The sequence below is a fragment of the Podarcis erhardii genome (genome assembly GCF_964252035.2).
Source record: "Podarcis erhardii genome assembly, chromosome: 8".
NCBI lineage: Eukaryota > Metazoa > Chordata > Lepidosauria > Squamata > Lacertidae > Podarcis > Podarcis erhardii.
The window spans coordinates 2110773-2137527 of NC_138499.1; the positions used below are offsets into that span (position 1 = coordinate 2110773).

The 26755-nt window shown below is 48.1% G+C and overlaps 1 protein-coding gene across 2 annotated transcripts in view; it reads right to left on the reverse strand.

Moving 5' to 3' along the window:
* Positions 1-961: 961 nt before the first annotated feature.
* RECQL4 (RecQ like helicase 4) overlaps positions 962-26755 on the reverse strand; it is a 38859-nt gene continuing 13065 nt past the window's right edge. For both annotated transcript variants that reach the window (XM_081873985.1, XM_081873986.1), the window contains exons 8-25: positions 25790-25919; positions 23142-23273; positions 22709-22858; positions 21167-21259; positions 19691-19827; positions 17861-17944; positions 17058-17246; positions 16774-16956; positions 15591-15792; positions 13954-14231; positions 12860-12997; positions 10173-10329; positions 9183-9312; positions 6870-7036; positions 4462-4648; positions 3638-3800; positions 2814-2922; positions 962-1993 (exon numbers count right to left, since the gene is read on the reverse strand). In XM_081873985.1, the coding sequence (XP_081730111.1) occupies positions 1872-1993; positions 2814-2922; positions 3638-3800; positions 4462-4648; positions 6870-7036; positions 9183-9312; positions 10173-10329; positions 12860-12997; positions 13954-14231; positions 15591-15792; positions 16774-16956; positions 17058-17246; positions 17861-17944; positions 19691-19827; positions 21167-21259; positions 22709-22858; positions 23142-23273; positions 25790-25919 (2751 nt within the window). In that variant the 3' untranslated portion in view covers positions 962-1871. The remainder of the gene's footprint in view (positions 1994-2813; positions 2923-3637; positions 3801-4461; positions 4649-6869; positions 7037-9182; positions 9313-10172; positions 10330-12859; positions 12998-13953; positions 14232-15590; positions 15793-16773; positions 16957-17057; positions 17247-17860; positions 17945-19690; positions 19828-21166; positions 21260-22708; positions 22859-23141; positions 23274-25789; positions 25920-26755) is intronic.

Sequence of the window (26755 nt, forward strand, 5' to 3'; positions counted from 1 at the left end):
GCTGTACAGTGGTGCCCCGCAAGACGAACGCCTCGGAAGATGAAAAACTCACTAGACGAAGGAGTTTTTCGTTTTCTTAGCCGCTTCGCAAGACGCATCTCCCTATGGGCTTGCTTCGCAAAACGAAGCTTGCCCCGCAAGCTCCGGGGATAGCGGGGAAGCGCAGCGCGCCTTCCCCTCTCTCCCTGGACCCCTTTTGAACCAAGGGGCGGCAACGGGGAGAAGCGATTCTCCCCGCTGCCCCTTCCCTTGCTTTAAAACAGGTCCGGGGACAGAGGGGAAGGCGCGCAGTGCTTCCCCTCTGTCCCCGGACGGTCTCCATAGGAACGCATTGATTGATTTTCAATGCATTCCTATGGGAAACCGTGCTTCCCAAGACGAAAAACTCGCAAGAAGAAAAAACTTGCGGAACGAATTAATTCAGATTTTTTTGAATTTTACTTTTTAAAATTTTGTTTCAACTACGGCAGACCAACACAGCTACCTACCTGTAACTATACTTATTTATGTGTTTGCCTTGTAAATTTATGAACATTTAATTTATATATTTGAGATCTTAAACACTTTCTTCACAGAATGAGGTCGAGAGAAGTGCAATTCTGGCTGCCTCAGTGGGGGAGATGGGACGCAGCGCTCACTCATTCCATCAGCCTTGCTGGGGGCCTAGCTGCATCAGGCACCTGCCTCTGATCTGGGCCAGCTGGTCACTACAGAAACCTGAACAGAAACCAGTGTGCGAGTTTCGGTTTTCCTCTTCCCTCCTTGTCTCTTTTCCCTTGGGTGTTGTGGGTTTATTTAATTCAAAGTCAGAGGATAGGGACTCTCTTGTTTTGATGGTACGCAAGCTGCTCTGGGAACCTTTTTGGCTGTAGAGTGGGGCGGAAATGCTCTAAATAAATACTACTACTATTCAATTCCTCACCTGTTTAGTTCCTGCTCAGATAGATGGGAAGGCTGCATATAAACTTCTTTGTATATTTATTAAGGCAAATGTACAAAAAGGATGTGGGGGAATTGAGAGAAAAATCAGTGCTAAATTAAGACGGTCCGCTCACCATCAATTTATAACAATGCAAGCATTCCTCAGCTTATTAAAAAATACTAACGTAGGCCCCTGCATACAATGAAATAGGTTTATTGCAGGTGAAGAGGCGGGCAGCAGCCAAACATTTAAAGCATTATATTTCTAAATGCCATATAAAAGCAAATCCTCACAATTCTTTTATGGAAGAGGATCTGCCCATCAGTTCTTCAAGATTATGCCTGCTGACACCAGTCCCTCCTGTATGTCTCCCAATTGTATGTGCGTGTTCTACCCTTAATCATGGGTCCTCCTTTTATACGTATTTTATTATCATTATTTATTAAATCAGCCTCCCTCCCTCCAATACTGGCACCCTGGAGGAAGGAGGGAAGGCATCCATTAACACACTTCAAGATTTGCAAAATATGTAGAAGTCCAGATAATAAATAAAAATAATAAAAATTCCGAGAAGTTAGAAGACTTAACACTCTTCCTTACATTAAAAAAAAATTAAAAAATCAGGACAATTTTGTAAAAAAATCAAACATAAAAAGGAAGCTTTACATACAAAAATAGGAAGGGCTTGAAGATGAAAACAAGCCATTTCCCCCCAAACCTTTGCTTATTTAGGGCAACAGAGAAATCCATTTAGGTGCCCAGCTTTTCATCTGCCTTGCAGAAAAGTTCTGCAAAACCTCAAGGGGGGCAGGAGGTGCTATTTTGGCTATCCTGGGATGCTGGCTGGTCAGTTGCCTCTTGCAGTTAGAGCAACCCGCACACAGGCTTGAGGGAACCGTGGAGCTCTGCTCTGGGCTCTCATCCCTGGAGATGGCAGTGCAGGCTCAGTTCAGTTCCAACGGATGATCTCTTCCGTGGCCATGCGTATAATCTTGTTGAAATCAAAATGTATGTACTTCCTCCAGAAACGTCTGTCTCTGCCATAAACCTGGGCTGGGTAGCGTGGGCTTCCTGTCCAAATGGAGAAAACTCAATCAGCCACCAAAAGAATTACAAGTGTTTGGTCGTTTCTCAGAAAAACAGAGCAATGCCAGCCATTAGAGGGCCCAACAGAGCCTTCTACTTGGCCTACATTGCTGACATAAAGTTAAGGATTACCAGTTTTGTTCACTTTGCAGCAGCCTTTGCCAAAGTAGTAGCCTCCAGATGTTTTTAGGACAACAAACATCAGCCACGTCCTGGGAGTTGGTAGTCCAAAACATCTGCAAGGCACCAGGTTGGAAAAGGCTGTTCTACAGCACTGTGGCAAATGTGATGCTCAATTGCCTTTGCCCTTAAGAGGTCAGATCGTGATTCAGCAGAAATGCCCTCTGGAGGTTTTGGTGGATTTCAGCCTATGGTGCTGGAGGAGACTCTTGAGAGTCCCATGGACTGCAAGAAGATCCAACCGATCCATTCTGAAGGAAATCAGCCCTGAGTGCTCACTGGAAGGACAGATCCTGAAGCTGAGACTCCAAGACTTTGGCCACCTCATGAGAAGAGAAGACTCCCTGGAAAAGAACCTGATGTTGGGAAAGATGGAGGGCACAAGGAGAAGGGGACGACAGAGGACGAGATGGTGGGACAGTGTTCTCAAAGCGACCAGCATGAGTCTGACCAAACTGCGGGAGGCAGTGGAAGACAGGAGGGCCTGGCGTGCTCTGGTCCAGGGGGTCACGAAAAGTCGGACACGACTAAACGACTAAACAACAACAACCTGTGCAGTGCCAGGCTCTGTGCTGATGCAAGAAGCAGAGCAGACCACAGAACGGCTGGAGAATGAAATCCTCACCTATGCCGTGGAAGATCCTGGCCACAGCCCTGCCAGTGAACTTCTCGTCTTGGCGGAGAGACAGGAAGTTGCGGACGTCAGCTCGTATTTGCTCTTCCCAGTCCCGAAGCTGAAATTGGGAAGCAAAACATACTGGGAGTTTAGTTACCGATTTGGACATGTTGAGCTGCTTTGTACCAAGTCAAAACACTGGACTCATCTTTGCTCAGCGTTGTGCACTTGGAAATTGGAAGTTTCTCCAGAAAGGACTCTTTCCCACCTCTGGCTTAAAAGGGAGAAGAGAACTCACTTCTTTGCACAGGTAGAAAAGTGGGCAGGGCAAGGCTACTGATTATCTAGCTTAGAACGTCCTTTGGGCAGCAACTCAAGGTCTTTCCAGTCCCTTGCTGCCTGAGCCCTTTTTAAAATGGGAGATTTCTGCCTGCAAAGGACCTACTCTGCCACTTAGTTATGACCCTCTCCTTTGAAAAATAAGAGAAGTAGCAGGATTAGAACCCTCCCCGTCTTCAGAGCAAGTCCCTAACCACACATCAGTGGAGAGCACACAGTTAATATGAACAAATCTGCCAGAGGTTCACCTACCCACCCATCATTATCTCAGGAGATATTTAGAAAGCCTATTCAGACCCATAAATAGCATTATGAAACAGATGAGGACCATGAAATCCCAGGAGCATTGCAGGATTAGGGTACAGGAGACAGCGGTACATTGCCACACGCGGTGCCTGACTGTGGCCACAATCTGGAGAAGCCCAAAAGAGATGCCTGTGTCATTCTATGCTTCAGTGCCATTAAGAAGAGGCGAAAAGAGCAGCTTCTCTCACTTTAATGTCTTGGAGATCCTCAGCGCCCTGCTCTTCACTTGAGAGTGCAGGATCTGCTTCATCTGTATCCTTCTCAAAATAATCCAGCAGCAGAGACTTCAGCTGGGCACTCTTCTCCTCGCCCCCATGGTCACAGCACGAGGCACAGACGCGGAAAGCCACACTGCTCAAAAAGACGAGGGAGAGGGAATACTTTTCTTTTTGCAAATCTTTCTTAGCTGTAAAGGGAATCTGAAGGAGCGTCTCCACCCCCATCGTTCTGCCCAGACACTGAGGTCCAGCACTGAGGGCCTTCTGGGGGTTCCCTCCCTGCGAGAAGCCAAGTTACAGGGAACCAGGCAGAGGGCCTTCCTGGTGGTGGCACCCGCCCTGTGGAACACCCTCCCACCAGATGTCAAAGAGAACAACAACTACCAGACTTTTAGAAGACATCTGAAGGCAGCCCTGTTTAGGGAAGCTTTTAATGTTTGATGTATTACGGTATTTTAATATTTTTTTAGAAGCTGCCCAGAGTGGCTGGGGAAGCCCAGCCAGATGGGTGGGGTATAAATAATAAATTATTATTATTTGTACGAGTTAACACTTCATTATCCCTTCGGAAGGAGGCTTCCCAACTGGTGCCTCCCACCCCTTCTCAGCATCCAGCCAGTCCGTGACAAGCACCTGTTGTGTCCATTAAACGCAAGGTGGTTCTCCCTCCCTGTTAGAACAGGAGCTCTTTCTCCTCTCTCCTGCCACCAGACTGAACACATGGTTCTTTTGCCCAGCTTCTCACACGCAGCAGAGCCCACATTTTAAAGTGGTGCCGGTTTGTGCCTACCCACCTCTGAAAGGCCTGGAAGCAGGCCTGCAGCTGGGAAAGGGCCGCTTTTTCGCGGCCCGTCACTCGCTGGTGCAGGAAGTCACAGACTGAGTCCAGCTCCTCGTCGGTGAGATCGCCGTAGGAGCGCAGGTGGAAAGCAAACTGGCTAAATTCCACGAGGATCCCGCTCTTCCTAGACACATGGGAACCTGTGCCACAAGGGAAGGGAAGAATTAAGAAGAGGCCTGCAGCGGAATCAGGCCACTTGGTCCAGCATCCAGGTCTTACAGTGACCAATGATGTGCCCCTTGGGGGAGGCCACAAGCAGGGCATAAGCACGGCAACAGCACTCAGAGAGCCAGTGTGGTGTAGTGGTTAAGAGCAGTAGATTTGTAATCTGGGAACCGGGTTTGCGTCTCCGCTCCTCCACATGCAGCTGCTGGGTGACCTTGGTCTAGTCACACTTCTCTGAAGTCTCTCAGCCCCACTCACCTCACAGAGTGTTCGTTGTGGGGGAGGAAGGGAAAGGAGAATGTGAGCCGCTTTGAGACTCCTTCGGGTAGTGATAAAGCGGGATATCAAATCCAAACTCTTCTTCTTCTTCTCCTTCTCTCCCCACTTGCAATTCCCAGCACCCAGAGGCTACTACTTACAGCACTAAAAGTAGAGCTGGCGGAAATGACTGGCAGAATCCGAGACCAAGGAGAAGAGTTGGTGGAAGAAGATTGGAAGAAATTTAAAGTTTATCTACAGAAACATTGTAAAATTAAGGAACGCTAGAAGGATGTTGGAATGAAGTACTGTGGTTTTAGCAGAAATGATATAAAGGATTAAGTAAAAATGGATTGTTAATTGGTGAAAGAACAGAACGTTAAATTATAGTATATTAAGATAAATCATTAGGATAGAAATAAAGATGGAAAGGATTTGCTTAAATATCTAATTGAATACAAAAAAGGGAGGTGTGAGGAGGTCAAGGAAATAAGCAAAGGAAAGAAAGTTATGTACAGGATTGTTTTTTTTTAATTATCTGAATTTTTTTCCTTTTTCCCCCCCCTTTGTTTTTTTCTGTTTAAACATGTTCTTTATTTTTTCTTTTTGTAACCTTTAAAATCTCAATAAAAATCTATTGAAAAAAATAAAATAATAAAATAAAAGCAGAACACAGCTGTTGCGGCTAGTAGCCACTGACAGACGTACCCCCGCCGAGCCTGTCTACCCTCTTTTAAAACCATTGAAATTGGTGGACAACGCTAGCATTTTTAGGAGCCCGCAGTTATGCACTGGGTGAAGAAGCCATTTCTTGTGTCTGAGTTCTGAATCTTCCAACATTCAATTTCACTGGAAGGTTAAGTAGAAATCATGCAAGACCCACTATCAGGGAGGCTGGTGCCATGTACGCCAGAGGGTAGTCTGGCCACAAAAATCGGCAGGAACCAGTTTAGGAGGAACTGAATGGCTGAACAGGGACACGGGTGGCGCTGTGGGTTAAACCACAGAGCCTAGGACTTGCCAATCAGAAGGTCGGCGGTTCGAATCCCCGCAATGGGGTCAGCTCCCGTTGCTCGGTCCCTGCTCCTGCCATCCTAGCAGTTTGAAAGCATGTCAATGTGCAAGTAGATAAATAGGTACTACTCCGGCGGGAAGGTAACCAGCGTTTTCATGCGCTGCTCTGGTTTGCCAGAAGCGGCTTAGTCATGCTGGCCACATGAGCCGGAAGCTGTACGCCGGCTCCCTCGGCCAATAAAGCAAGATGAGCGCCGCAACCCCAGAGTCAGCCATGGCTGGACCTAATGGTCAGGGGTCCCTTTACCTTTAATGGCTGAATGGTAGAGTGAAAAACAACTCCAGTTAAGGTGCAAGGAGGGCTCTGCATGTATAGTAAAAATAACTGGGTTGTGGATTCGTTTTCAAGGATCGTGGTTAGGTGAAGAGATGGTGGAGCAACAGGGGTGGCAGGCCGTTGGCTAGGAAATAAACAGCCAAAATGACACACATTTCCTCTCTACGGTGTCTGTTAATGGATACGCTCTCACATTCTTTTGGACTATGTCCGGCAAGGCATTGTGGAATAGTCTGACGAACTGGGAATTTGGTGCGAGCCTCCACCTTAAGCCCCCAAAGGGAGTTTTCTCCCACTGTGGCCCTGCTGGGTCAGATATTAAGAGGGTGGGGATTGCCTTGGAATCACAAGTTCCTCCATCCTTGTCACTCAGAAGGCCTTTCCCTCTAAAGAACAGCACCACCACCACCCCACGGATCCCCAACCTTCCAGCCAAGATTAAAGAAGGTATGAGCGGCCAACAAGATGTAGCTTCTCTGCTTCCTTCCTGAACCAAGACTGGCTGGGGGCTTAGGCAGAAGGTCTGCTCTCTGGGACAGCTGTTGCCACCCCAGCCCACCTTAAATAGGCTCCCAGTGACTGGTTACCGTTCTGAGTGCTCCACTGCAGCTGTCGGAGAGCTCGTTTCACTGGCAAGACCTCCCATCCCATGGAGTCGGCCAGCTCAATGACGTCAAACTCTACAGAGCTGGCATGAACAAGGTCCACCCCTTTCAGGCGCTGCTGGGCCAGACAGACTGCGAGAGGAGGGCACCTGGGGGAAAGGGAGGAAGAGAAGTCAGCACGTGAGAAGTCCGTAAGGGAGCAGAAGAGGGTCTATTTATATAATAATAGTTACAGATAGGTAGCCGTGTTGGTCTGCCATGGTCAAAAAAAAAAAAAAAAAAAAAAAAAAATCCTTCCAGTAGCACCTTAAAGACCAACTGAGTTAGTTCTAGGTATGAGCTTTCGTGTGCATGCACACTTCTTCAGATACAGAGTGTATCTGTATCTGAAGAGTGTATCTGAAGAAGTGTGCATGCACACGAAAGCTCATACCTAGAACTAACTCAGTTGGTCTTTAAGGTGCTACTGGAAGGAATTTTTTTATATAATAATAATAATTTATTATTTATACCCCGCCCATCTGGCTGGATTTCCTTTTTTATATATATAAGATATTTATTAAAGTTTTCCAAAAATAATACATTGTAAAACAAAAAGAAACAACAGAAATACAAAAGTACAAAAATAAAAAAAAAACAACTAAAAAACACATAGTTTCCATTTACTTATTTTCTTTTAACTTATTTTCCCGACCTCCTCATACCTCCCTTTCTTGTATTCCAATTTAGATTATTTGTTCAGCAAATCCTCAGCGTTAATTTTTTTTAAACTTATTTCAAAACCTTATTCTCCATATCTCTTAAGCATTACAGCTGGAAACCACTTAATTTCTGTCCAACATCATTCTAACATTCATTAATTTTACAATATTTTTGCAAACAGTCTTTAAACTTCTTCCAATCTTCTTCCAATCTTCTTCTGCCGACTCTCGGATTTCCCCAACTACACTGGGTGGCTTCCAACGGAATATTAAAAACAACACAGCACCAGACATTAAAAACTTCCCTAAACAGGGTCGCCTTCAGTTGTCTTTTAAAAGTAAAATAGTTGTTTATTGCCTTGACATCTGGTGGGAGGGTGTTCCACAGGGCGGGTGCCACCACCAGGAAGGCCCTCTGCCTGGTTCCCTGTAACTTGGCTTCTCGCAGGGAGGGAACCGCCAGAAGGCCCTTGGCGCTCAGTGTCCGGGCAGAACGACTGAGGTGGAGATGCTCCTTCAGGTATACTGGGCCGAGGCCGTTTAGGGCTTTAAAAGTCAGCACCAACACTTTGAATTGTGCTCGGAAACATACTGGGAGCCAATGCAGATCTCTCAGAACTGGTGTTATGTGGTCTTGGCGGCCACTCCCAGTCACCAGTTTAGCTGCCACATTCTGGATTAATTGCAGTTTCCGAGTCACCTTCAAAGGTAGCCCCACGTAGAGCACATTGCAGTAGTCCAAGTGGGAGATAACTAGAGCATGCACCACTTTCATCTGGCAAGCTTGGATTCAAGCACAGATGGAATGATCTGAAGAGTGCAGAGTTCAAATCCACCCCTAATAAATTATCATAATCATCAAGGGGACAGCCTCAGTTCATCCAGCAAAATTGATTCAAGAACGCAAGGAATACCCAGCTCCCCAGATACAATTTGGGCTCTGTGTGTACTCTCCCTGATCATGCCAGAGCTGCGGGCATCTGGCACAGTACGCAGCATTTTTCAAAAGGAGGCTTCTAGCCCTCATGTTTTCCAGCTGAGCTGTCACTGCAGCAATCTGTGTCACATCTGGGGACACCTCAGAAATGGGTTGGAGGACAGCTGTGCCAAACTGCCAGGGGGCTGCAAAGCTCTTTATGCTCCCTTGTCTGGCCCAGCAGACAAGGAATTGTTATAACTATTATTATTTCGATTTGCATCCTGTTTTCCCATCAGGAACGATACTCGAAACAGCCTGTGCCAAAACAGCTATACAGCAACAAGCGATCAGAACAGCGGAACCATACGTGTGGGCGCACAATGAGAAAACCTACAATTTATTGTATTGTTACAAGAGTGAGAATGAATTAGCTTCATGAAAATGTGCTTTGCTTGACTCCTTTAACCAGGCAACAAAATCCTCAGGTTTGCTTTAACGCTGAGGGTGTCATGCAACCCTGGTCACAACAGATACCCCCCCCCAATAATCCAGACTCTTCCCTTGGGTTCTTTCTGGGTCCCTTAGACGCTTATCCACATGCCATCATTTCCCAGTGCTCAGTTTCCCCCAGGTCCCTGCTCAGAGTGATGCAAGAAGCCACCTTCCCCTCCATACCTTTGAGCCACCGTCCGCAGCTGCTGAGGGCCGCCGTAGCAGACCACCCGGCAGGAAGAGAAGGTGGGGTGCAGGAGCTCCACCCACTGGCGGGGGTGCAATTCCAGGTAGCACAGAAGCGTCTCTATACCTGAAGGGAGAAAGAAGAAGACTCTCAAGCTGGAGGGGGCATCTGCTGCTGCTGCTGTGCATCCATCTCTGGTGGAAAGCCTTTCATGAAATCATAGAAATGATTCCAAGCGTCATCTGGTCCAACCCCCTGAAATACTCAGGGAATGTTTGGCCCAACATGAGGCTTGAAGCCTCGACCCCAAGATGAAGGGTATCACGCTCTGCTATTCTGAGCTATTTCACTCCAAACAAAACCCCGTTTTTTATGCTGTCTGTTGGCAAAGAAGTTTGCATTTAAGCTTGACATATAAAACACAGTCCAGCAGAGAGCGCCACTGGCACATCTGCCCCCCCCCCATTTTGCAATGAGGCAGAGGGATTGTGGGCCAACTTTGAGATGAGCTCCACCTGGGCCCAGGGCAAGGGGGCCCCTGGGGGCCCAAGGAAAAAGGCAGGCAGCCAGGGACTCCATCCCACTCCATCCCTATTAACCCCTGTGTGGCCTAAAGAAAGGCAGTGTTGTACAGTGGTTAGAGCACCTGGGAGAGACCATGCTTCAAATCCCCACTCTGTCATGAAGTTGACTGGGTGGTGGCCTTGGGCCAGTCATTGCTTCTCACCCTAACCTACCTCACAGGGTGGTTGTGGGGATTAAATGACAAGGACCTGGGAGAGACCATGGTTCAAGTTCCCCACTTCGCTAAGAACATCTTTGTGCATGAGTGTGCAAAGGGCTCATGACCAGAAAGAGAAGGAAGCTGGGCACCCACCAGCGAAGACACAGGGCAAGGGGTGGCTCAGCAGTTGTGGGGCAGGGGCTGGCCCTGTCCTCGTCCTCCTTTGGGAGCTGTAAGTTAACCACCGGTCTGGCCTCCTCACCTTCCTCTCGGAAGTCCAGAGCCTCCACAGTTTGCTGAATGGGGATAGCTCGCTCGTGCTTGTAACAGACCCGAGGACGGCCGTCGCCTGGATCAGGTTGCTCCTCGCCGCTCCCTTCCAAGGCAGCCAACATCTCTGCATCACCCACTTCACCACCCTAGAAGTGAAAATAGTAATAATAAATTTTTATTTATACCCCGCCCTTCCCGGTTCAGAAAACTGGGCTCAGGGCGGCTAACAACAAATTCAAAACACTTAATTGATGCAACAAAAAACAGCATAAAATACAGTATAAAACGTGAATAACAATAAATTCAGAATTCAAAAATCAATTTAGGGGGGAAATCCATCCAATAAACATTAGATGATCACCAGGGTTAGCTGGCTAAATTAATCCTGTTTGGGCCAGTGAGGAGACCAGGGGAGAATTAGCTGTGGGAACCCAGAGCGGGTTCCTCTTCATAAAAAGAGGAAAGGGAAGGGAGGAAGGGGAATAAACGATCAGGCTGAATTCAAATTAAAGGCCAGGTGGAATAGCTCTGTCTTACAGGCCCTTCGGAAGGAGGTTAAATCCTGCAGGGCCCTGGTCTCCTGGGACAGAGCATTCCACCAGGTGGGAGCCATCACTGAGAAGACCCTGGCCCAGGATAATCTGGCTTCCTTAGGGCCCGGGACCTCTAAACTATGATTATTCATGGACCTTAAGGTCCTCTGCAGGGCATACCAGGAGAGGCAGTCCCATAAATATGAAAACTGTCTTTACTGCACACAGGAGAGACCAACGGCAGGCTGGCAGCAAGGAAAGGAAGGGACCACGAACAGATTCAAATGACAAGAAAGGAGATTCCGACTGAACATTACAAAGACCTTTCTGATGGCAAGAGCTCTTCGACAGAGGAAAGGACTCCCTCTGGAGCTGGTGGACTCTCCTTCCTTAGAGATTTTAAAGCAGAAGTTGGATGGCCAATTGTCATAAATGCTTCAGTGGCAATTCCCGCATTGCAGGCAGTTGGACTGGATGACCTTTGAGGTCCCTTCCAAAGGTATCATTCTATGATTCTTCCTAAAGACAAGAGAGACACTTCCTCCTCCAGGAGACATGAGCTGTCCTATGGACCATGATGCCATCTGGCTACTTATCCTACCCTGGGGCTAGAGGGCTGCATGCTGAATTCATAGAAGCATAGAACTGCAGAGTTGGACGGGCCCCTAGTCCAACCCCCTGCAATGCAGGAATCTCAACTACAATTTGGATGTGGAGAATGCTTCTCAGCTCCCAACAGAACCACAAAAAATGGAGCAGAGTCCCTCCTAACCTGGACTGGCAGCTCTCAGTGATACCTCAGGGACTCTACAGACCCTCCTGGTCATGTGAGCCATTCATTTATCTAGGTATGTTATGTACCCCACCATACTTGGAAGAAACCACCTCCGAGTGGTTTGCAGCATCATAAAAACATCAGAAATAAGTACAAAAATACAATTTTATAAATGTACATCTATATACAAATGTATATAGAAGAGCAATATAAACGAACAGAGCTAGCCTATGGGGACCATGCTAGCAGATCCAAAACATGGTTGAGTCCACCAGATCCACAAACCACGTATGTAGGCATTGCACTGATAGGTAGCAGCAACAGCACCTTCACTTTTGCATGGGGTTGGACCAGATGACCCCTTGCGCTCCTTCAAACTCTACAATTCTATGACACTGTTGTGAGTGGGAGATTTAGAGCTAGATGGTTCAGTCCTGGGTGCAATTCATAAGCCTCTGAAAGCAGGCTGAAATGTGGGCTGCGCTTTGCAGGCCCAGAGAAACAGTTTTTCAGGGTGCCTTGGGGGAAAAGGCTAGGAGTCAGCAATGCAGGGACGTTAGAGCGCTCTTTACACAGCCACAGTCCCAGAATCGGCTCGTATATCCACAAGACCTTGGAGGACCCAGAATGCGGTCCGTGCTAGCTGGTAAAAAGAGATGAGGGAGGCCAGCAAACCTATTTGCACGTAACTACCTGGCCTTGCGGGTGGCACTGTGGACTAAACCACAGAGCCTAGGGCTTGCCGATCAGAAGGTCGGCGGTTCAAATCCCCGGGATGGGGTGAGCTCCCGTTGCTCAGTCCCTGCTCCTGCCAACCTAGCAGTTTGAAAACACGTCAAAGTGCAAGTAGATCAATAGGTACCACTCCGGCAGGAAGGTAAACGGCATTTCTGTGCACTGCTCTGTTTCGCCAGAAGTGGCTTAGTCATGCTGGCCACATGACCCGGGAGCTGTACGCCGGCTCCCTCGGCCAATAAAGCGAGAAGAGCGCCGCAACCCCAGAGTCGTCTGCGACTGGACCTAGCGGTCAGGGGTCCCTTTACCTTTACCTGGCCTTGAGGCCTGCACTTCATTAAAGAGAAAATGTTAACTTCTGGTGTTGCAATTTTGCTTGTTTATCCTATGACAGAACTGAGTTGTTCATTGATCCTCTTTATACGAGTTTGTAGTTTTTGTATATTGTTTTCCACTGCTTACTTTTATTGCTTTGTGCCTTGCTCTGAGATTGAAAACATTCAAAGAGTGGGCAATAGATACTGCAAATGAAGAAGCGGCGGCGGCTGCCACCACTTTTGACCCTGCAGGCTATCAGGAAGAGCAACGCCACCCCAAGAGATCTCTGCCCTCCTCCCCACTCTCTCCCCTGACCTTGCTGAGCTCCTGCTGTTTCTCCTGCAGCTCCCGGCACTTGCAGGAAGGGAAAACCTTCCGTACGAGCCTCTTCACAGTGAAGAAGTCAACTGTGTCAGCGTAGATGTGCCGTCTCAGCTCGTGCAAATCCTCACCCTAGGGAGAGAGAAGGCCAGCCGTGTGACTTTGTGGGAGCAGGGGGAAAGGAGACGGACTGCAGGAGTTGCTGCCACCAGGCAGGAATTCCCAGAAGGACCAACCTGCCACGGAGCTAGCAGGGAAGGCTCCGGAGTTGAAAGAGGGGGAGAGAGACGAGCTGGTAGAAGAGGCAGCACTGGAAGAGGGGTGGAGAGCAAGGGGAAGCTACTCAGGCAGAGGCAAGGCTCCCTGGTGTTAACGAGTATCGGCACCTCTCTACCAGCTCAGGCACGGAGGGAGAGGGAAGACCTGTTCCGTCAGCTCAGGACAGGAGGGGGTTAAAACGCCGGGAACAACGGAGGCGTTTGGGATTGCCCAAACTGATTTGCTGGAGGAGGAGCAAGAAGTTCCCACTCCCGGGATCTGCTACGGATGATTCAGATGCTTGAAGCGATGCTCTGTACCTTGTAAATAATGTACAATAAAAACTGTAAATACCGTATTTTTCGCTCCATAAGACGTACCTAGTTCTTAGAGGAGGAAAACAAGAAAACAAATACTCTGAACGAAACAGTGGAGGTGTGATTTTTGTGGTTCATGCTGTGGCCACAGACATATGTGATTTGACGGTGAATTTGGGGTGACCCAATGCAAAAATCCTGAGGATCCATGTGGATCGGTGCTTTGTAACCACGTTTTTGTGCCATTGCGGCCCCACAAAACAGTGGGTGCGTGGTTTTTTTGGTGCAGGCTGTAGCCATGGACATGCTATGTGATCTGATGGTGAATTTGGCTCCAGGGACCACACATTCGCTCCGTAACACACACAGATATTTCCCCGTACTTTTTAGGAGGGGAAAAAGTGCATCTTATGGAGCGAAAAATACGGTATATCTCTGATTGAGAAGAGGGGTTTATTGCGCAGGGCTCAACAGACCCATCACACAACCCGAGCAGAGTCCAGCAGGGCTTACCTCTGGGTGCAGGAAGAGGTGGCATTGGGCTGGTTTGCCATCTCTGCCCGCCCTCCCAATCTCCTGCACGTAACTCTCAAAGTTCTTGGGCATGTTGTAGTGCACCACGCCCCGCACGTCGGACTTGTCCAGCCCCATGCCGAAGGCCACCGTGGCCACCACCACCCGCAGCTGGCCGGACATGAAGTTGTTCTGCACCCGGCGGCGCTCAGCAGCAGACATGCCGGCGTGGTAGGCTTCGGCAATCCACTTCAGGGGGCGGCGGATGCTCTTTTTGGCTACGAGGAAATGGGATTAAAAAGAGAGAGAACAGGAGCAAGGCTCACTTGACAGGGCTCTGAGAGGCTTTCGGTGCATAATAATAATAATAATAATAATAATAATAATATCTATACCCTGCCCTCCCCGGCCAGAACTGCTCTCCAGCACTGGGAACTGCAGCTTCTTTCTGGAGAAATCCAAGAGATGCAACTCCCAATGGCAGCACAAAATTTTATTTGTTTTTTTAATAACATAATAATAAACTTTTTTCGCCCTCCCCGGCCGAAGATGGGCTCAGGGCAGCTAACATCAAATATATAACAGTCGTAGAAAATCAAACAATAATTAAATTACCTCCTAAAAACAGGTCAAAATCAAGGTCTAATTAGATGGCTTTCCGCAGGGTTAGGGTTGGGATCAGTAAGTGCTCATCGGCCCAACTGTTTACGGTGATTTTATATGGGCCTGTGAGAATGCTGGGAGGCCTCTTTCATATTAGTTCTTATACACAAAGAAAAGGGGACTCAGGGTGAGCCCTGACCAAAGGCCTGGCGGAACATGAAGTTGCCCTGTTTAATTTCTGCATGCGGTGCTGCTGTTAAAGGCTGCTAGTGTGGGTAACCTGAGAGAGCATCCCTGAGCCACATTGCAAGGATTCCTGGGGTGCATGGATATTTCAGTTTCTCACTCTGTGTGCCTGAGTATCTCCTTGGGACATGTTACACTATACACTCTGAAGCTTGGGGTTAAGTGCAAGGTAGCCACTGTGTGGGGACACAGGTGGCGCTGTGGGTTAAACCACAGAGCCTAGGACTTGCTGATCAGAAGGTCGGCAGTTCGATCCCCGCAACGGGGTGAGCTCCTACCGCTCGGTCCCAGCTCCTGCCAACCTAGCAGTTCAAAAGCACGTCAAAGTGCAAGTAGATAAACAGGTACCGCTCTGGCAGGAAGGTAAACGGTGTTTCCGTGCGCTGCTCTGGTTCTCCAGAAGCGGCTTAGTCATCCTGGCCACATGACCCAGAAGCTGTACACCGGCTCCCTCGACCAATAAAGCGAGATGAGCGCCGCAACCCCAGAGTCGGCTACGACTGGACCTAATGGTCAGGGATCCCTTTACCTTTACCTTTACCTTTACCCACTGTGTAGTTGGAATTTAGGTGGTTCCCAGTAATTTTAGTTATATTTTTACAGGGTATTTCAGCTTTAAAAAAATTATTATGACACACTCCAGGCCTCTGGAGTAGAGCTGGCTATAAATAAATGCATTTTCAATTTGGCCTGAGAACTGGAAAAAAAACAACCAGTTCTCCTGTTTTCTGACCCCTCCATTTCCCAGCCTGCCTCTCCCAACAACCAGCCAAGCCAGTGATGACCACCTTTTGCTTTCTTCCTCTTGCTAGCGAGGCTGCTGCTGTCCTCCTCCTGCTCCTCAGCATTGGGGGGCTCTCTGAGCTTCACACCCTGGAGGCACGTGCGGATAAGGGCTGCAATCCGGGCCGTCTCCTCGCGGCGTGTGCAGTAAACTATGACCGAGTCTAGGCTCCCAAACCTCTCCCCTTGCAGCAAGTTCACCAGGGCCTGGAATCAGAACAAAGTTGGCAACTTTGAGATGCAGGACTGCCTCCCTAGATGCTCGAGGGAAAGTGACATGCATTGCTCAGCGCGGAAGAAGGGAATGCCAAAAGACCATCACTGGAGAAACGAGGGATCCTCCTGTGATAGGAATTTTGAGGACTTAGGTATATGTTAAATGTTCATAAGTGTACCAACCAAGCATGTACATAGATCAGCACAGGAAGACTGACCTGAAACCATTTTGATTCCCAAACTGAGCAATTGTTTTCTCTGCAAGGTCAGAGTGGGAAACCTCCCCATTGTATTTTACCTTCACAAATCCTGTCTTAAGGGCACATTTAAGATATGAATAGGGTGTGAGCCTGTGACCGGACCCAGGAACTAAGTATTTATCATTACAAAAGACTGGCCAGGCTCCCCAGGCAATCCAATCTAGTAAGCAGGGTATCCAATCTAGTAACCTGCCAGACAGGAGATAAACGATGACAGGAGAAAAACAACATTCAAATTTCTGTTTTAGACCGCCTTTTCTGTGATGTAGATATGATGTATCTGGGGTGGTGGTCTTGAGCTACACCCCTTCTGTGATTTATGTATGATGTTTCTGGGGGTGGTCTTGATCTACAGGGTGGCAATTTCAAAAGTCTATATAAGGCCTTGCGCGCCATTGTTCTGGGTTCCTCCTCCCTCCTGCGTTGTGGTGAGTGAGGACCCTGTTGCAAGAGATCAATAAAGATCAGGCTTACTAGCTGCTTCTCAATATTCTCTGCTTGGCCTCTGTTATTTTCTCCTACCAACAGGGAACCTACATAAGGACTCTATATGGGCTCTTGGATACCCCATAAGGGAAAAAGGGCATATTTTGTTTACAACACTCCCCAGACTCCACAACATATGGCTGGAAATCAGCAACCAGAAAGACTTCTGAAGATGGAGCCTCTCCCACACAGTAGTGATAGGCAGCAAGTCAGGCCCCAGACTCACCTGGTCCTTGTCTCTGTCTGCAGAGACAGAGAGATGCAAGTTTGGAGGGACAGCAGCAGAACGCACAGCAATCCCCTTGGCCTCTGGGATGCCCAAGTGATGAGCCACATCCCGCGCAGTGGAGAGGGTGGCGGTGGCTGTGAGGCCCAAGAAGCAGCGCACGCCCAAGCGGTCCCGAAGAACCTGCCGGAGAGAAGGTGTTACCTAGCCAGGCTCTGCTGCTTGCAGGTGTTCCTCATGCACACACCTGTGTTGCATCTTGCTTCTGTGCACAGATTCCATACCTTACAGAGGCGCAGGTAACAAGGGCGGAAATTGTGGGACCACTCTGAGAGGCAGTGTGCTTCATCGATGCAGGCAAAAGCTACTGGGGGCAGCTGATCTGCTGGTGGCAGGCAACTGGAGGCCGAAGCACCTCCCCCAACCAAGGCCTCAGGGGACAGAAGGAGCACATGAACCTTCCCAGCCTTGACCTGCAAGCATAGAAAGCCAGCAAGTCGTGAGCCATAATTTCCAATTTTAACATTTCTTTTAAAATAATTTTAAAAGTCTTACAATGCTGACTTGCCACACAGGGTTGTTGTAAAGACTACAGGTAAAGACTACAGGTATTGATTAGAATATTTGTATGAGATAGTATGGGAAAAATACAGAATAACAGATGCACATTTGCTTAAAATGTATATAGGAAGTGCAGTGTAAGCGATGGAAGTCAATCAATGAAATTTTATTATTGAGATATTTGTAGAATAAATTTGGAAGAAATTCTTCCAAATTTTCTTCTTCTTCCAATTTTTCTTCTTTCTTTTCTTCCCTTTCTCTTTTATTCTTTTTTTATATATGTGTGCTTATCTGGAAAATATATGTATGTATTTGTATGTATTTTGCTTGTATTTTGTAATAATTAAGTTAAATAAAATTTAATTATTTTTTTTTTTAAGGCATGTTGTGCTTTGAGCATTTGACAGCATGCTACAAATTTATTACTGTTTACAAGTTGCAAACCGGAGGCTGGAAGGAGCCCAGGGCACCCTAGAATTTTGCAGTTACATCAAGGATTATGTAGCCTCTACACCAGTCGCCTCACCCTGTCCATAGCAGCCTCTCTCTGGGTCTTGGACATGTTCGAGTGTATGCAGACGGCTTTCAGGCACTGGGGAAGGCCAGAGACCTGCAAAGGAAGCACAAAATGTGTCACTGAAGGAAGAACCAATGGTGAACACAGAACAGTCAAAAGAGATGGAGATCCCCTCAAGCCACATTGAGGCTCCCAGAGCCACCTCCTTGCAAACTATCCCTCCTCTGTAACTTCCTCTGAGGGGGTGAAATATGCTGAGGTTTACCCTAAACTCATTCCCTGATGCTAGGATCATGTCATCCAACAAACTTGTTGGGGGAGGGAAATGATTTGCAGGGAAGGTATCTAATTCACTGCTTAAGAACCAGGATTGAGTTAGAGTGGAGTTGGAAACCTTTTCAAGGGAACCTGCTTGCAAATAATTCGAATTATATTCTTAGAAGCTGAACTCAATGTTTGTTCTTACAGATATACCGCTGCATGTGAACTCCAGGCCAGAGAGTCCATCTACCTGAATACAGTGGTACCTCTGGGTGTGAATGGGATCCGTTCCGGAGCCCCGTTCGCATCCTGAAGCAAATGCAACCTGCGTCCGCGCGTCGCGATTCACCGCTTCTGCGCATGTGCGTGACGTCATTTTGAGCATCTGCGCATACAGCAAAACCTGGAAGTAACATGCTCCATTACTTCCGGGTCGCTGCGGAGCGCAACCCAAAAATGCTTAACCCAAAGCTACTTCAACCCGAGGTATGACTGCATTACCTCCTCTCATGGGCAGCAACTCAGATAGAGAGTCTTTCCCAGCTCTGCTACCTGCCATTACGACTTTTAAAAATGGACCAAGAAAAGTTACTTTATTGAAAGGAGGTTATTGGGTTGTTGTTTTTATTTTGATTATATACTTTGTGGCTTTATATTTTGTTCTGTGAACCACCCGGAAACCTCCGGGTATAAGGCAGTATATAAATTCATTAAATAATAATAATAAAGACTTGAAAAGCAGATTTGTGTAAAAAATGGGTTTGTTCAATGCCCTCTATTGAAAATAGACAAGAGCTGCCTGCCTGTCCAGCTGAGGCCTTGCTCCTCCGCTGTCACGGTTCAAAGCAATCACAGCAGAAGACCAGAAGCACACTGCTAGGGTCTGGGTGGTGGAGGTTGAATATAGAAGGCCCCAGGGAGGGCTAGGAAAGTTTATTGTCCAAAAACCAGGAGAGCCACTGCCAGTCGTTGAAGACAAGCCTGGGATGTCAGTATTTTCATCCCTCCCATTGCAAGGATCACCGGATCATGTTTGTTTTACTTTCTCTCTGTGAGAAAGGAGGGGGCAGAGCGACTCTTCCAGACTTCTGTCCCTGGTACTGTGTTGGGTTTTCTTTGCTCTGTCTAGAGACAAGATGGCAGTATGAGAGCTGTATCTCTCGTACATGTTTGTTATGTTCTTTCATTTGTTTAATCAGTAGAAATAAAATAGGTATGCAATAAAACCTCCACAGCTTTGCTTCCATCACTCTGCTTCTTTTGAGGTGCTCACATCAGCAAATGTGAGTCCACTGCACCAGGACCTATTCCTCGGGAATGCTGTGCTGCTGTTCCTGCGTTCCTGTGATCGGAAGGTCGGAGCAGGTGCTCCCGACAACCAGCCCATGCAGGTGCTGAAGACATGGGCTGTACATGGGTGTACGGAAATCAGCTAGATGAACCTATGGTCTGCTTTGGATATAAGGCAGGTTCCCTGTGTTCCTAAATCTAGAGCCTGGAGAGCTCCCCCCCCCATCCCTGAACCACAAGCAAGGAAATGACACCAGCCTCCAAATCCAAAGGCACCAGCAAACTTACTTGGTCATCCATCAGCGATACCAATGGCGAGATCACCAAGGTGATGCATTTGGACCTCTTGCTGTACAGGTACGCAGGGAGCTGGTAACAGAGAGATTTCCCCATTCCTGTGGACAGGACCACCAGCGTAGAGAGCCCTAGAGAAGTGGGAGAATTAAGAGCAGCAGCGGCAATCTGCATGGGCTGCCTATAGAAGTGATTCCTGCACTGCAGGGGGTTGGACCAGATGATCCTTTGAGTCCCTTCCAAGTACAGTGGTGCCCCGCAAGACGAACGCCTCGCAAGACGGAAAACCCGCTAGACGAAAGAGTTTTCCGTTTTGGAGGAACTTCGCAAAACGAATTTCCTATGGGCTTGCTTCGCAAGGCGAAAATGTCTTGCGAGTTCCTGCGGTTTTTTCCCCTCCCCCCCCTTTTTCTAAGCCGCTAAGCCGCTTATCCGCTAAGCCACTAAACCGCTAATAGCGCTAATCTGCTAAGCCGTCAATGGGCTTGCTTCGCAAGACGAAAAAACCGCTAGACGAAGAGACTCGCGGAACGGATTCTTTTCGTCTTGCGAGGCACCACTGTATAAAATTATACTGATGCTGGCACCTGTCTGTTCAAGGGACAATAGACTGCGCGTATGGGGGTGAAGTCAAACCTCCTCGGCGCACAAGCCTGGCCTGTGTGTCTGGAGGTCCTGGGCTGCCCAGACAACAAGACCCCCCTCTCAGACTCGCTGATGGGGTCCAAAGGAAAGCAAAGCAAGACGTTTAGAACCAGCTGGGCTGCAGGAGCTGCCAGAAGGAGGCGTACAAAACGTCATCCAACCGCCTTAGGGACTCTGCTCTGCATTTGTATAGGGTTTACTCTTTAGCCTTTCCTTCTCCTGAAGATATCCCGCAAGGCAGCGGATGTTCAGGATCAGTTTTCCTTCTCCTAAATGGGCTACCTTCCTAGGTTGACGAGTCCTATCAGCCCCTTACTTATCTCTACAGCATGAGCAGGAACTGCCTTCTTGACTGTTGGACCCGCTCTCGGTCTCGTCCACTCAATCCACTGGAGCCTATCTTCGCATGTAGGGGAAGTCATACAATTTGATGACTCCATGTTATTGGACTCAATTGAAGATGATAACATTAATGTATAAGCCCTTAAGCAGCTGGTACCATTGTTGCAACACCTCTCCCCATATCAACCAGCTCCTATATAAATTCAACCCTTCAGTGTTGCTTGGTCATTCCTTGGAAGTTGCATCTGGCAACAGTCTCCCCCCACCTAGTGCCCTCCTGGTGTCTTGGACTATAACTGCCATCAGGCTAGTCGGCACAGCCATATTGTAGTTCAAAGCATCTGGAGGCCACAGGGTTAGAAAAGGATGCAGCAAGACCACATCTGGTCACCAGCAACAACAGCTTGGCTGCACAGCCAAGTAAACTGCATCCTTTTTTCACTCTGCAAGATGAGGAGGTTTCTTGCAAACAACCCTTCTCACCTGAGAGTATCCGCATAATGGCTGTTTCCTGTCCTGGCCGGAAGGTGGCATAACCCAACTCGGCCAGTGCTTCCAACACTTCTGGAGGGGTCTCTGCATAAGACACGGAACAGAGATCCAGTCAAGAAAGGGGCAAGGCCTGTCCCCCGCAACGATTCCACACTCATAGAAGCATCAGGAGAAAGAGACTTAGGTAGAAATTCTGCCAAACCCCTTATCAGTGAGAGTGAAACCTGTTCACAAAACTGGCAAGAAGCACTTTAGGAAAACCCCACACCAACTGTTAACTAGGGCCTTTTAACTGGGAGCTGTGGCTGTAAGGTGAGTCTGATGGCAGCTGCTTTGGGCCTTGGCTGGTATCTGCCGCCGCAGGCCTCCATCCCAGCACAGGTCCCCAGAAGCCCTCCTTAGATGGAGAAGGGAGGCAAATAGCTGTTCGCCCGCCATGGTATTTCCATTCTTTGGGGCAGGGAAGATTGAAATTCGGGCGCCCGGAGAAGTCCGGGGTTGGGGCGGTAGGGGGAAGAAATGGCCTCTGCAAGCAGCTGGGGATTCTGAAAACCCCAAATGTGGGAGCCTTGCCTTTGGAAATGCAAGTGGGCCGTGGGAGAAACAGATGGGGAGGAAATCAGTTCTGTAGGTTTTCTGCAGGTAGGCCTCGTCTTTTCGGCTCATCCTTGGGTGGGTTAAGTAGGAAGGCAAGATGAATTCAAGGATTTAAAAAACAAGAATTTCATATGTTGTGTGTCTTTGTTTCTCAATTTGATACTTTTACATGGTCTTGTATGCCCTGTGGCTTTTGGTGCATTGTGACTTGCTGTTATTTTTTATTGATAATAGCTTAGGACTTACTGTAATTGCTACAGGTTATTTTCTGCTTTATTATTTGCTGGTGCTTAATTTTATTGTGTACTGTTGTATTCCAGTGGGTTGTTGAATACGACTTTGTATGATGCAAGTTGTTTAACATTATGTTCCTATTTTTTTTGTATTGGATCGGATTGTTATAAGGCGTGTGGATTCTGCTGTAGACTTCGCTGTTTCTTCGGCTTGTAAACTGCCTTGAGTATAGTAATGTAGAAAGGCAGTACAGTGGTGCCTCGCAAGACGAAAAGAATCATTCAGCGAGTCTCTTCGTCTTGCGGTTTTTTCGTCTTGCGAAGCAAGCCCATTAGCGGATTAGCGCTATTAGCGGCTTAGCGGATCAGCTGATAAGCGGCTTAGCGGATCGGCTGATAAGCGGCTTAGCGGGCGGCTTAGAAAAAGGGGGGGGGAGGGGAAAAAACCCGCAGGAACTCGCAAGACATTTTCGTCTTGCGAAGCAAGCCCATAGGAAATTCATTTTGCGAAGCACCTCCAAAACGGAAAACCCTTTCGTCTAGCGGGTTTTCCGTCTTGCGAGGCATTCGTCTTGCGGGGCACCACTGTATACAAATGAAAAGTGAAAGTGAAATTCTGCACAAGGTTCTGCCTCACCACTGCATGGAGGCTGGCGACAACCAGCCTTCGGGGGGCAGCAGAGACACCCTTTTGGAATCTTACCTGTCACTTTCCCGTCCTGCCCCAGTTTGTAGAGAGGTTCTGTTGGCAGAGGTGGTGGGAGAACCTCGAACACAGGCCTCTGCACACACAGGTGAAGCTCTTCCTCCTGAGCAAGCTGCTTCAGGTCTCCTTGGCTGCTCTCACTTTTTGCTAGCGAAGAAGGAGGGGGAGGAACAACAAGTTATGAAGATTATTATCTTTATCGTTTATTAATTAATACACCAGCTGGACCGTAGTGTCTTTGCACCAGCTGCAGCCTCTATATCAGCTCCAAGGAAAGCCCCAAATTATTTCTTCATCATGGCACTTGTATCTGCTTTCAGAAAAATGCCCTGATAGCGCAGCGGGAACTGACCTGTGACAAGTTCTTCCTGATCTGAGGCCACATAGCGTCAGACTGGAGGGTGCTACGGTTGCAGCCTCTGCCTCTCACCTGAGATCTTGCTGTAAGCTGTGTTGGTCATCTGAGCCACTTCCTCCAAAGTCAGCAGAGGCACCTCCTCTTCGGCAGCAGAGCCATCTCCCTTCAGTTGGGGGTCCGCAGCAGAGAGCTGCTCAGTAGCAGCTAAAGGAAGAAGAGATGCTGCTTTGGAGCAATCAAAACAATGGAAAGAAAATGCCTTCCCCTTTGGGAAAAGGAGTAGAGCGTGTGCTTTACATCAGGGGTGGTAAACCCTAGTTCAGGGGCCTGCTGTGCCCCCCAAACAGCAATTGCTTTGACCATAAAAGGTAAAGGGACCCCTGACCATTAGGTCCAGTCGTGACCAACTCTGGGGTTGCGGCGCTCATCTCGCTTTACTGGCCGAGGGAGCCGGCGTACAGCTTCCGGGTCATGTGGCCAGCAGGACTAAGCCGCTTCTGGCGAACCAGAGCAGCGCACAGAAATGCCGTTTATCTTCCCGCCGGAGCGGTACCTATTTATCTACTTGCACTTTGACGTGCTTTCGAACTGCTAGGTTGGCAGGAGCAGGGACTGAGCAACGGGAGCTCACCCCGTCTCAGGGATTTGAACCGCCGACCTTCTGATCGGCAAGTCCTAGGCTCTGTGGTTTAACCCACAGCGCCACCAAGACCACAAATTCTGGTAGCAGTGGGGTAGGCACAGCCCAGCACACTGGTGTAGATGCAAATCACCTTTTCCCTATTGATTATTTTGTTTGATTATTTGACGAGGGGAGACAGACAATGCCAGGCCCCCTCACCCCATTTGTACAGTTCAGTCAGGGGGAGAGGGTTGTGTTTCTGTGTTTTAATGCAAGAACATGGAGTGGCCATTTCAGCATATGGCCCCTGAAATATTGACAAAGGGTGAAAGAGGCCCCTGGGTCAAAAAAAGTCCAGCCCACCTTGCTTTACATGCAAAGGGTTCAATTCCTGGCATTTTCAAGTAGCTCAGGGAAAGACTTCCATCTTAAACCCTAAAGAGATGCTGCCAGTCAATGTATGGACAATACTGAGTTTACTGGTCTAAGGCAGCCTCCTTCTGCAAAGATGGCCAGGGACTTGCCTATGGCCCAGGTTGCCCTGGCTTTGGTGCAGTTGTAGGAAGACGACTAGAAGTTTCAGCTTCCTCGTTCAACTAACCACAATGACTTTTTACAGGCATGGCCAAACTTGGCCCTCCAGATGCTTTGGGACTACAATTCCCATCACCCCTGACCACTGGTCCTGTTAGCTAGGGATGATGGGAGTTGTAGTCCCAAAACATCTGAAGGGCCAAGTTTGGCCATGCCTGACTTGTTATGTCCCAACCATGAACTGTGGCAAGTGTTGGCCTGTTTCACTGGAATTATGTTGTTGTTTAGTCGTGTCCAACTCTTCGTGGCCCCCTGGACCAGAGCATGCCAGACACTCCTGTCTTCCACTGCCTCCCACAGCTTGGTCAAACTCATGCTGGTAGCCTCGAGAACACTGTCCAATCATCTCATCCTCTGTCGTCCCCTTCTCCTTGTGCCCTCCAACTTTCCCAACATCAAGGTCTTCTCCAGGGAGTCTTCTCTTCTCATGAGGTGGCCAAAGTCTTGGAGCCTCAGCTTCAGCACTCAGGGCTGATTTTCTTCAGAATGGAGAGGTTTGATCTTCTTGCAGTCCATGGGACTTTCAAGAGTCTCCTCCAGCACCAGAATTCAAAAGCATCCGTTCTTCGGCGATCAGCCTTCTTGATGGTCCAGCTCTCACTTCCCTACATCACTACTGGGAAAACCATAGCTTTAACCACGCGGACCTTTGCTGGCAAGGTGATGTCTCTGCTTTTTAAGATGCTGTCTGGAAGTATAACTAAGAATATTACCCACAGCTTGAAGTTAGCTGGGTTCACTAAACAACCACATGCCACTAACGAGAGACCACCAGCCTTACATCACTAGCAACCAAGGTTAGCTGACAACCGAAGCAAAAATTCCCAGCCTCAATCTTGCAGCTGAGGTGGAGGATGGGGAAGAACCTGAGGCTCACACATGCAAAACTAAACCATGGGTTTAATATTAATGTACAAATTCAGTCATTATCTGCTAGATGTGCTAATCCTATGGCCATAAATAGTGTCTTCCTTAGAAAGCATTCCAATGTCACAGGACAATTGAGGTAGCCTTCATGTCCTTATGCAAAGGTCAGTGAAAAAGCATTTTCCAAATAAGGCAATTATTGATTGATTTGTTTTATATATCCCAGCCTTCATTTCACAGTCTTGGGGTGGGTTTCCAGTCAATTTAAAAATCCACACTAAACCGAAGGAATGGCCAGAGCTGATAAAACATACCTAAAATCACCTGAGGATTAATAATAAAAAATATCTTATGGAGTCAACACAACAAAGTGGTCAACTGGTTTACAACGAGGACTTTTTACTTGTCTTTGTGCTTGACAGCCAGATCAAGACTCTGCTGGCAGCTTTCCTAATAAAAGGGCAGTGAGGGTTTGTAGACATTGCAGGAAGTTGTGCAAACTCTGCAACTGATTCCTTCTGCTTTTTTGTGAGAATCTCTGTAGCCATCCAAAACAAACTTGACAGGTCTTCTGTTCTCTTAATGCAAAGCATGCCAGTACCTGGTCTATCTAGCCATGACAGCCAGGTGGCCTTACCTCTCCCCTTGCACTGGGAAGCCCAGTGACCACGTTCTCCACACCGGAAGCAAGTGTCAGAGCCTCGGTCCAAGCGCCTGCCACCTCCTCCAAATTGTTCCCCCTTTTTCTGCCACTTCTGCTTCCATACCTGTCAAGACACCAAAAAGACGAAGGCTAAGTCAATGGATTGATGCTTTTGAATTCTGGTGCTGGAGGAGACTCTTGAGAGTCCCATGGACTGCAAGAAGATCAAACCAATCCATTCTGAAGGAAATCAGCCCTGAGTGCTCACTGGAAGGACAGATTCTGAAGCTGAGGCTCCAATACTTTGGCCACCTCATGAGAAGAGAAGACTCCCTGGAAAAGACCCTGATGTTGGGAAAGATGGAGGGCACAAGGAGAAGGGGACGACAGAGGACGAGATGGTGAGACAGTATTCTCGAAGCTACCAGCATGAGTTTGACCAAACTGCGGGAGGCAGTGGAAGACAGGAGTGCCTGGCGTGCTCTGGTCCAGGGGGTCACGAAGAGGCGGACACGACTAAACAACAACAAAGTCAATGGATGCCTCTCCTGCGTCACCACAGGAGGTTGTGATCAGGCTGTGTGAGTCATGCACTGGCCAAGGACCCAGCTGACGGCTCCAGCGGCTTGTGGGGGAATCTGTCTACAAATATTTGGCAGGAGGGTGCCCCAAAGTGTTCTCCCACCCCAGTTATCCCTGTGGTGGGAGTCATGAGCTCATCCCCTCTCTGACAGGCTCTCTGGGCTTGGCAAATAATAATAATAAATAAATTTTATTTATACCCCGCCCTCCCCAGCCAAGGCCTTGCTCAGGGTGGCTAACAACCAATAATAAAAACAAGTTGAATGAATACAACTTAAAAACAAGATTAAAATACAACGTTATAACATTAAAATGCAGCCTCATCACAGGAGAAAGGAAAAAAGAAAGAGGGGGAGAGAATCAAATTGACTCCAAGCC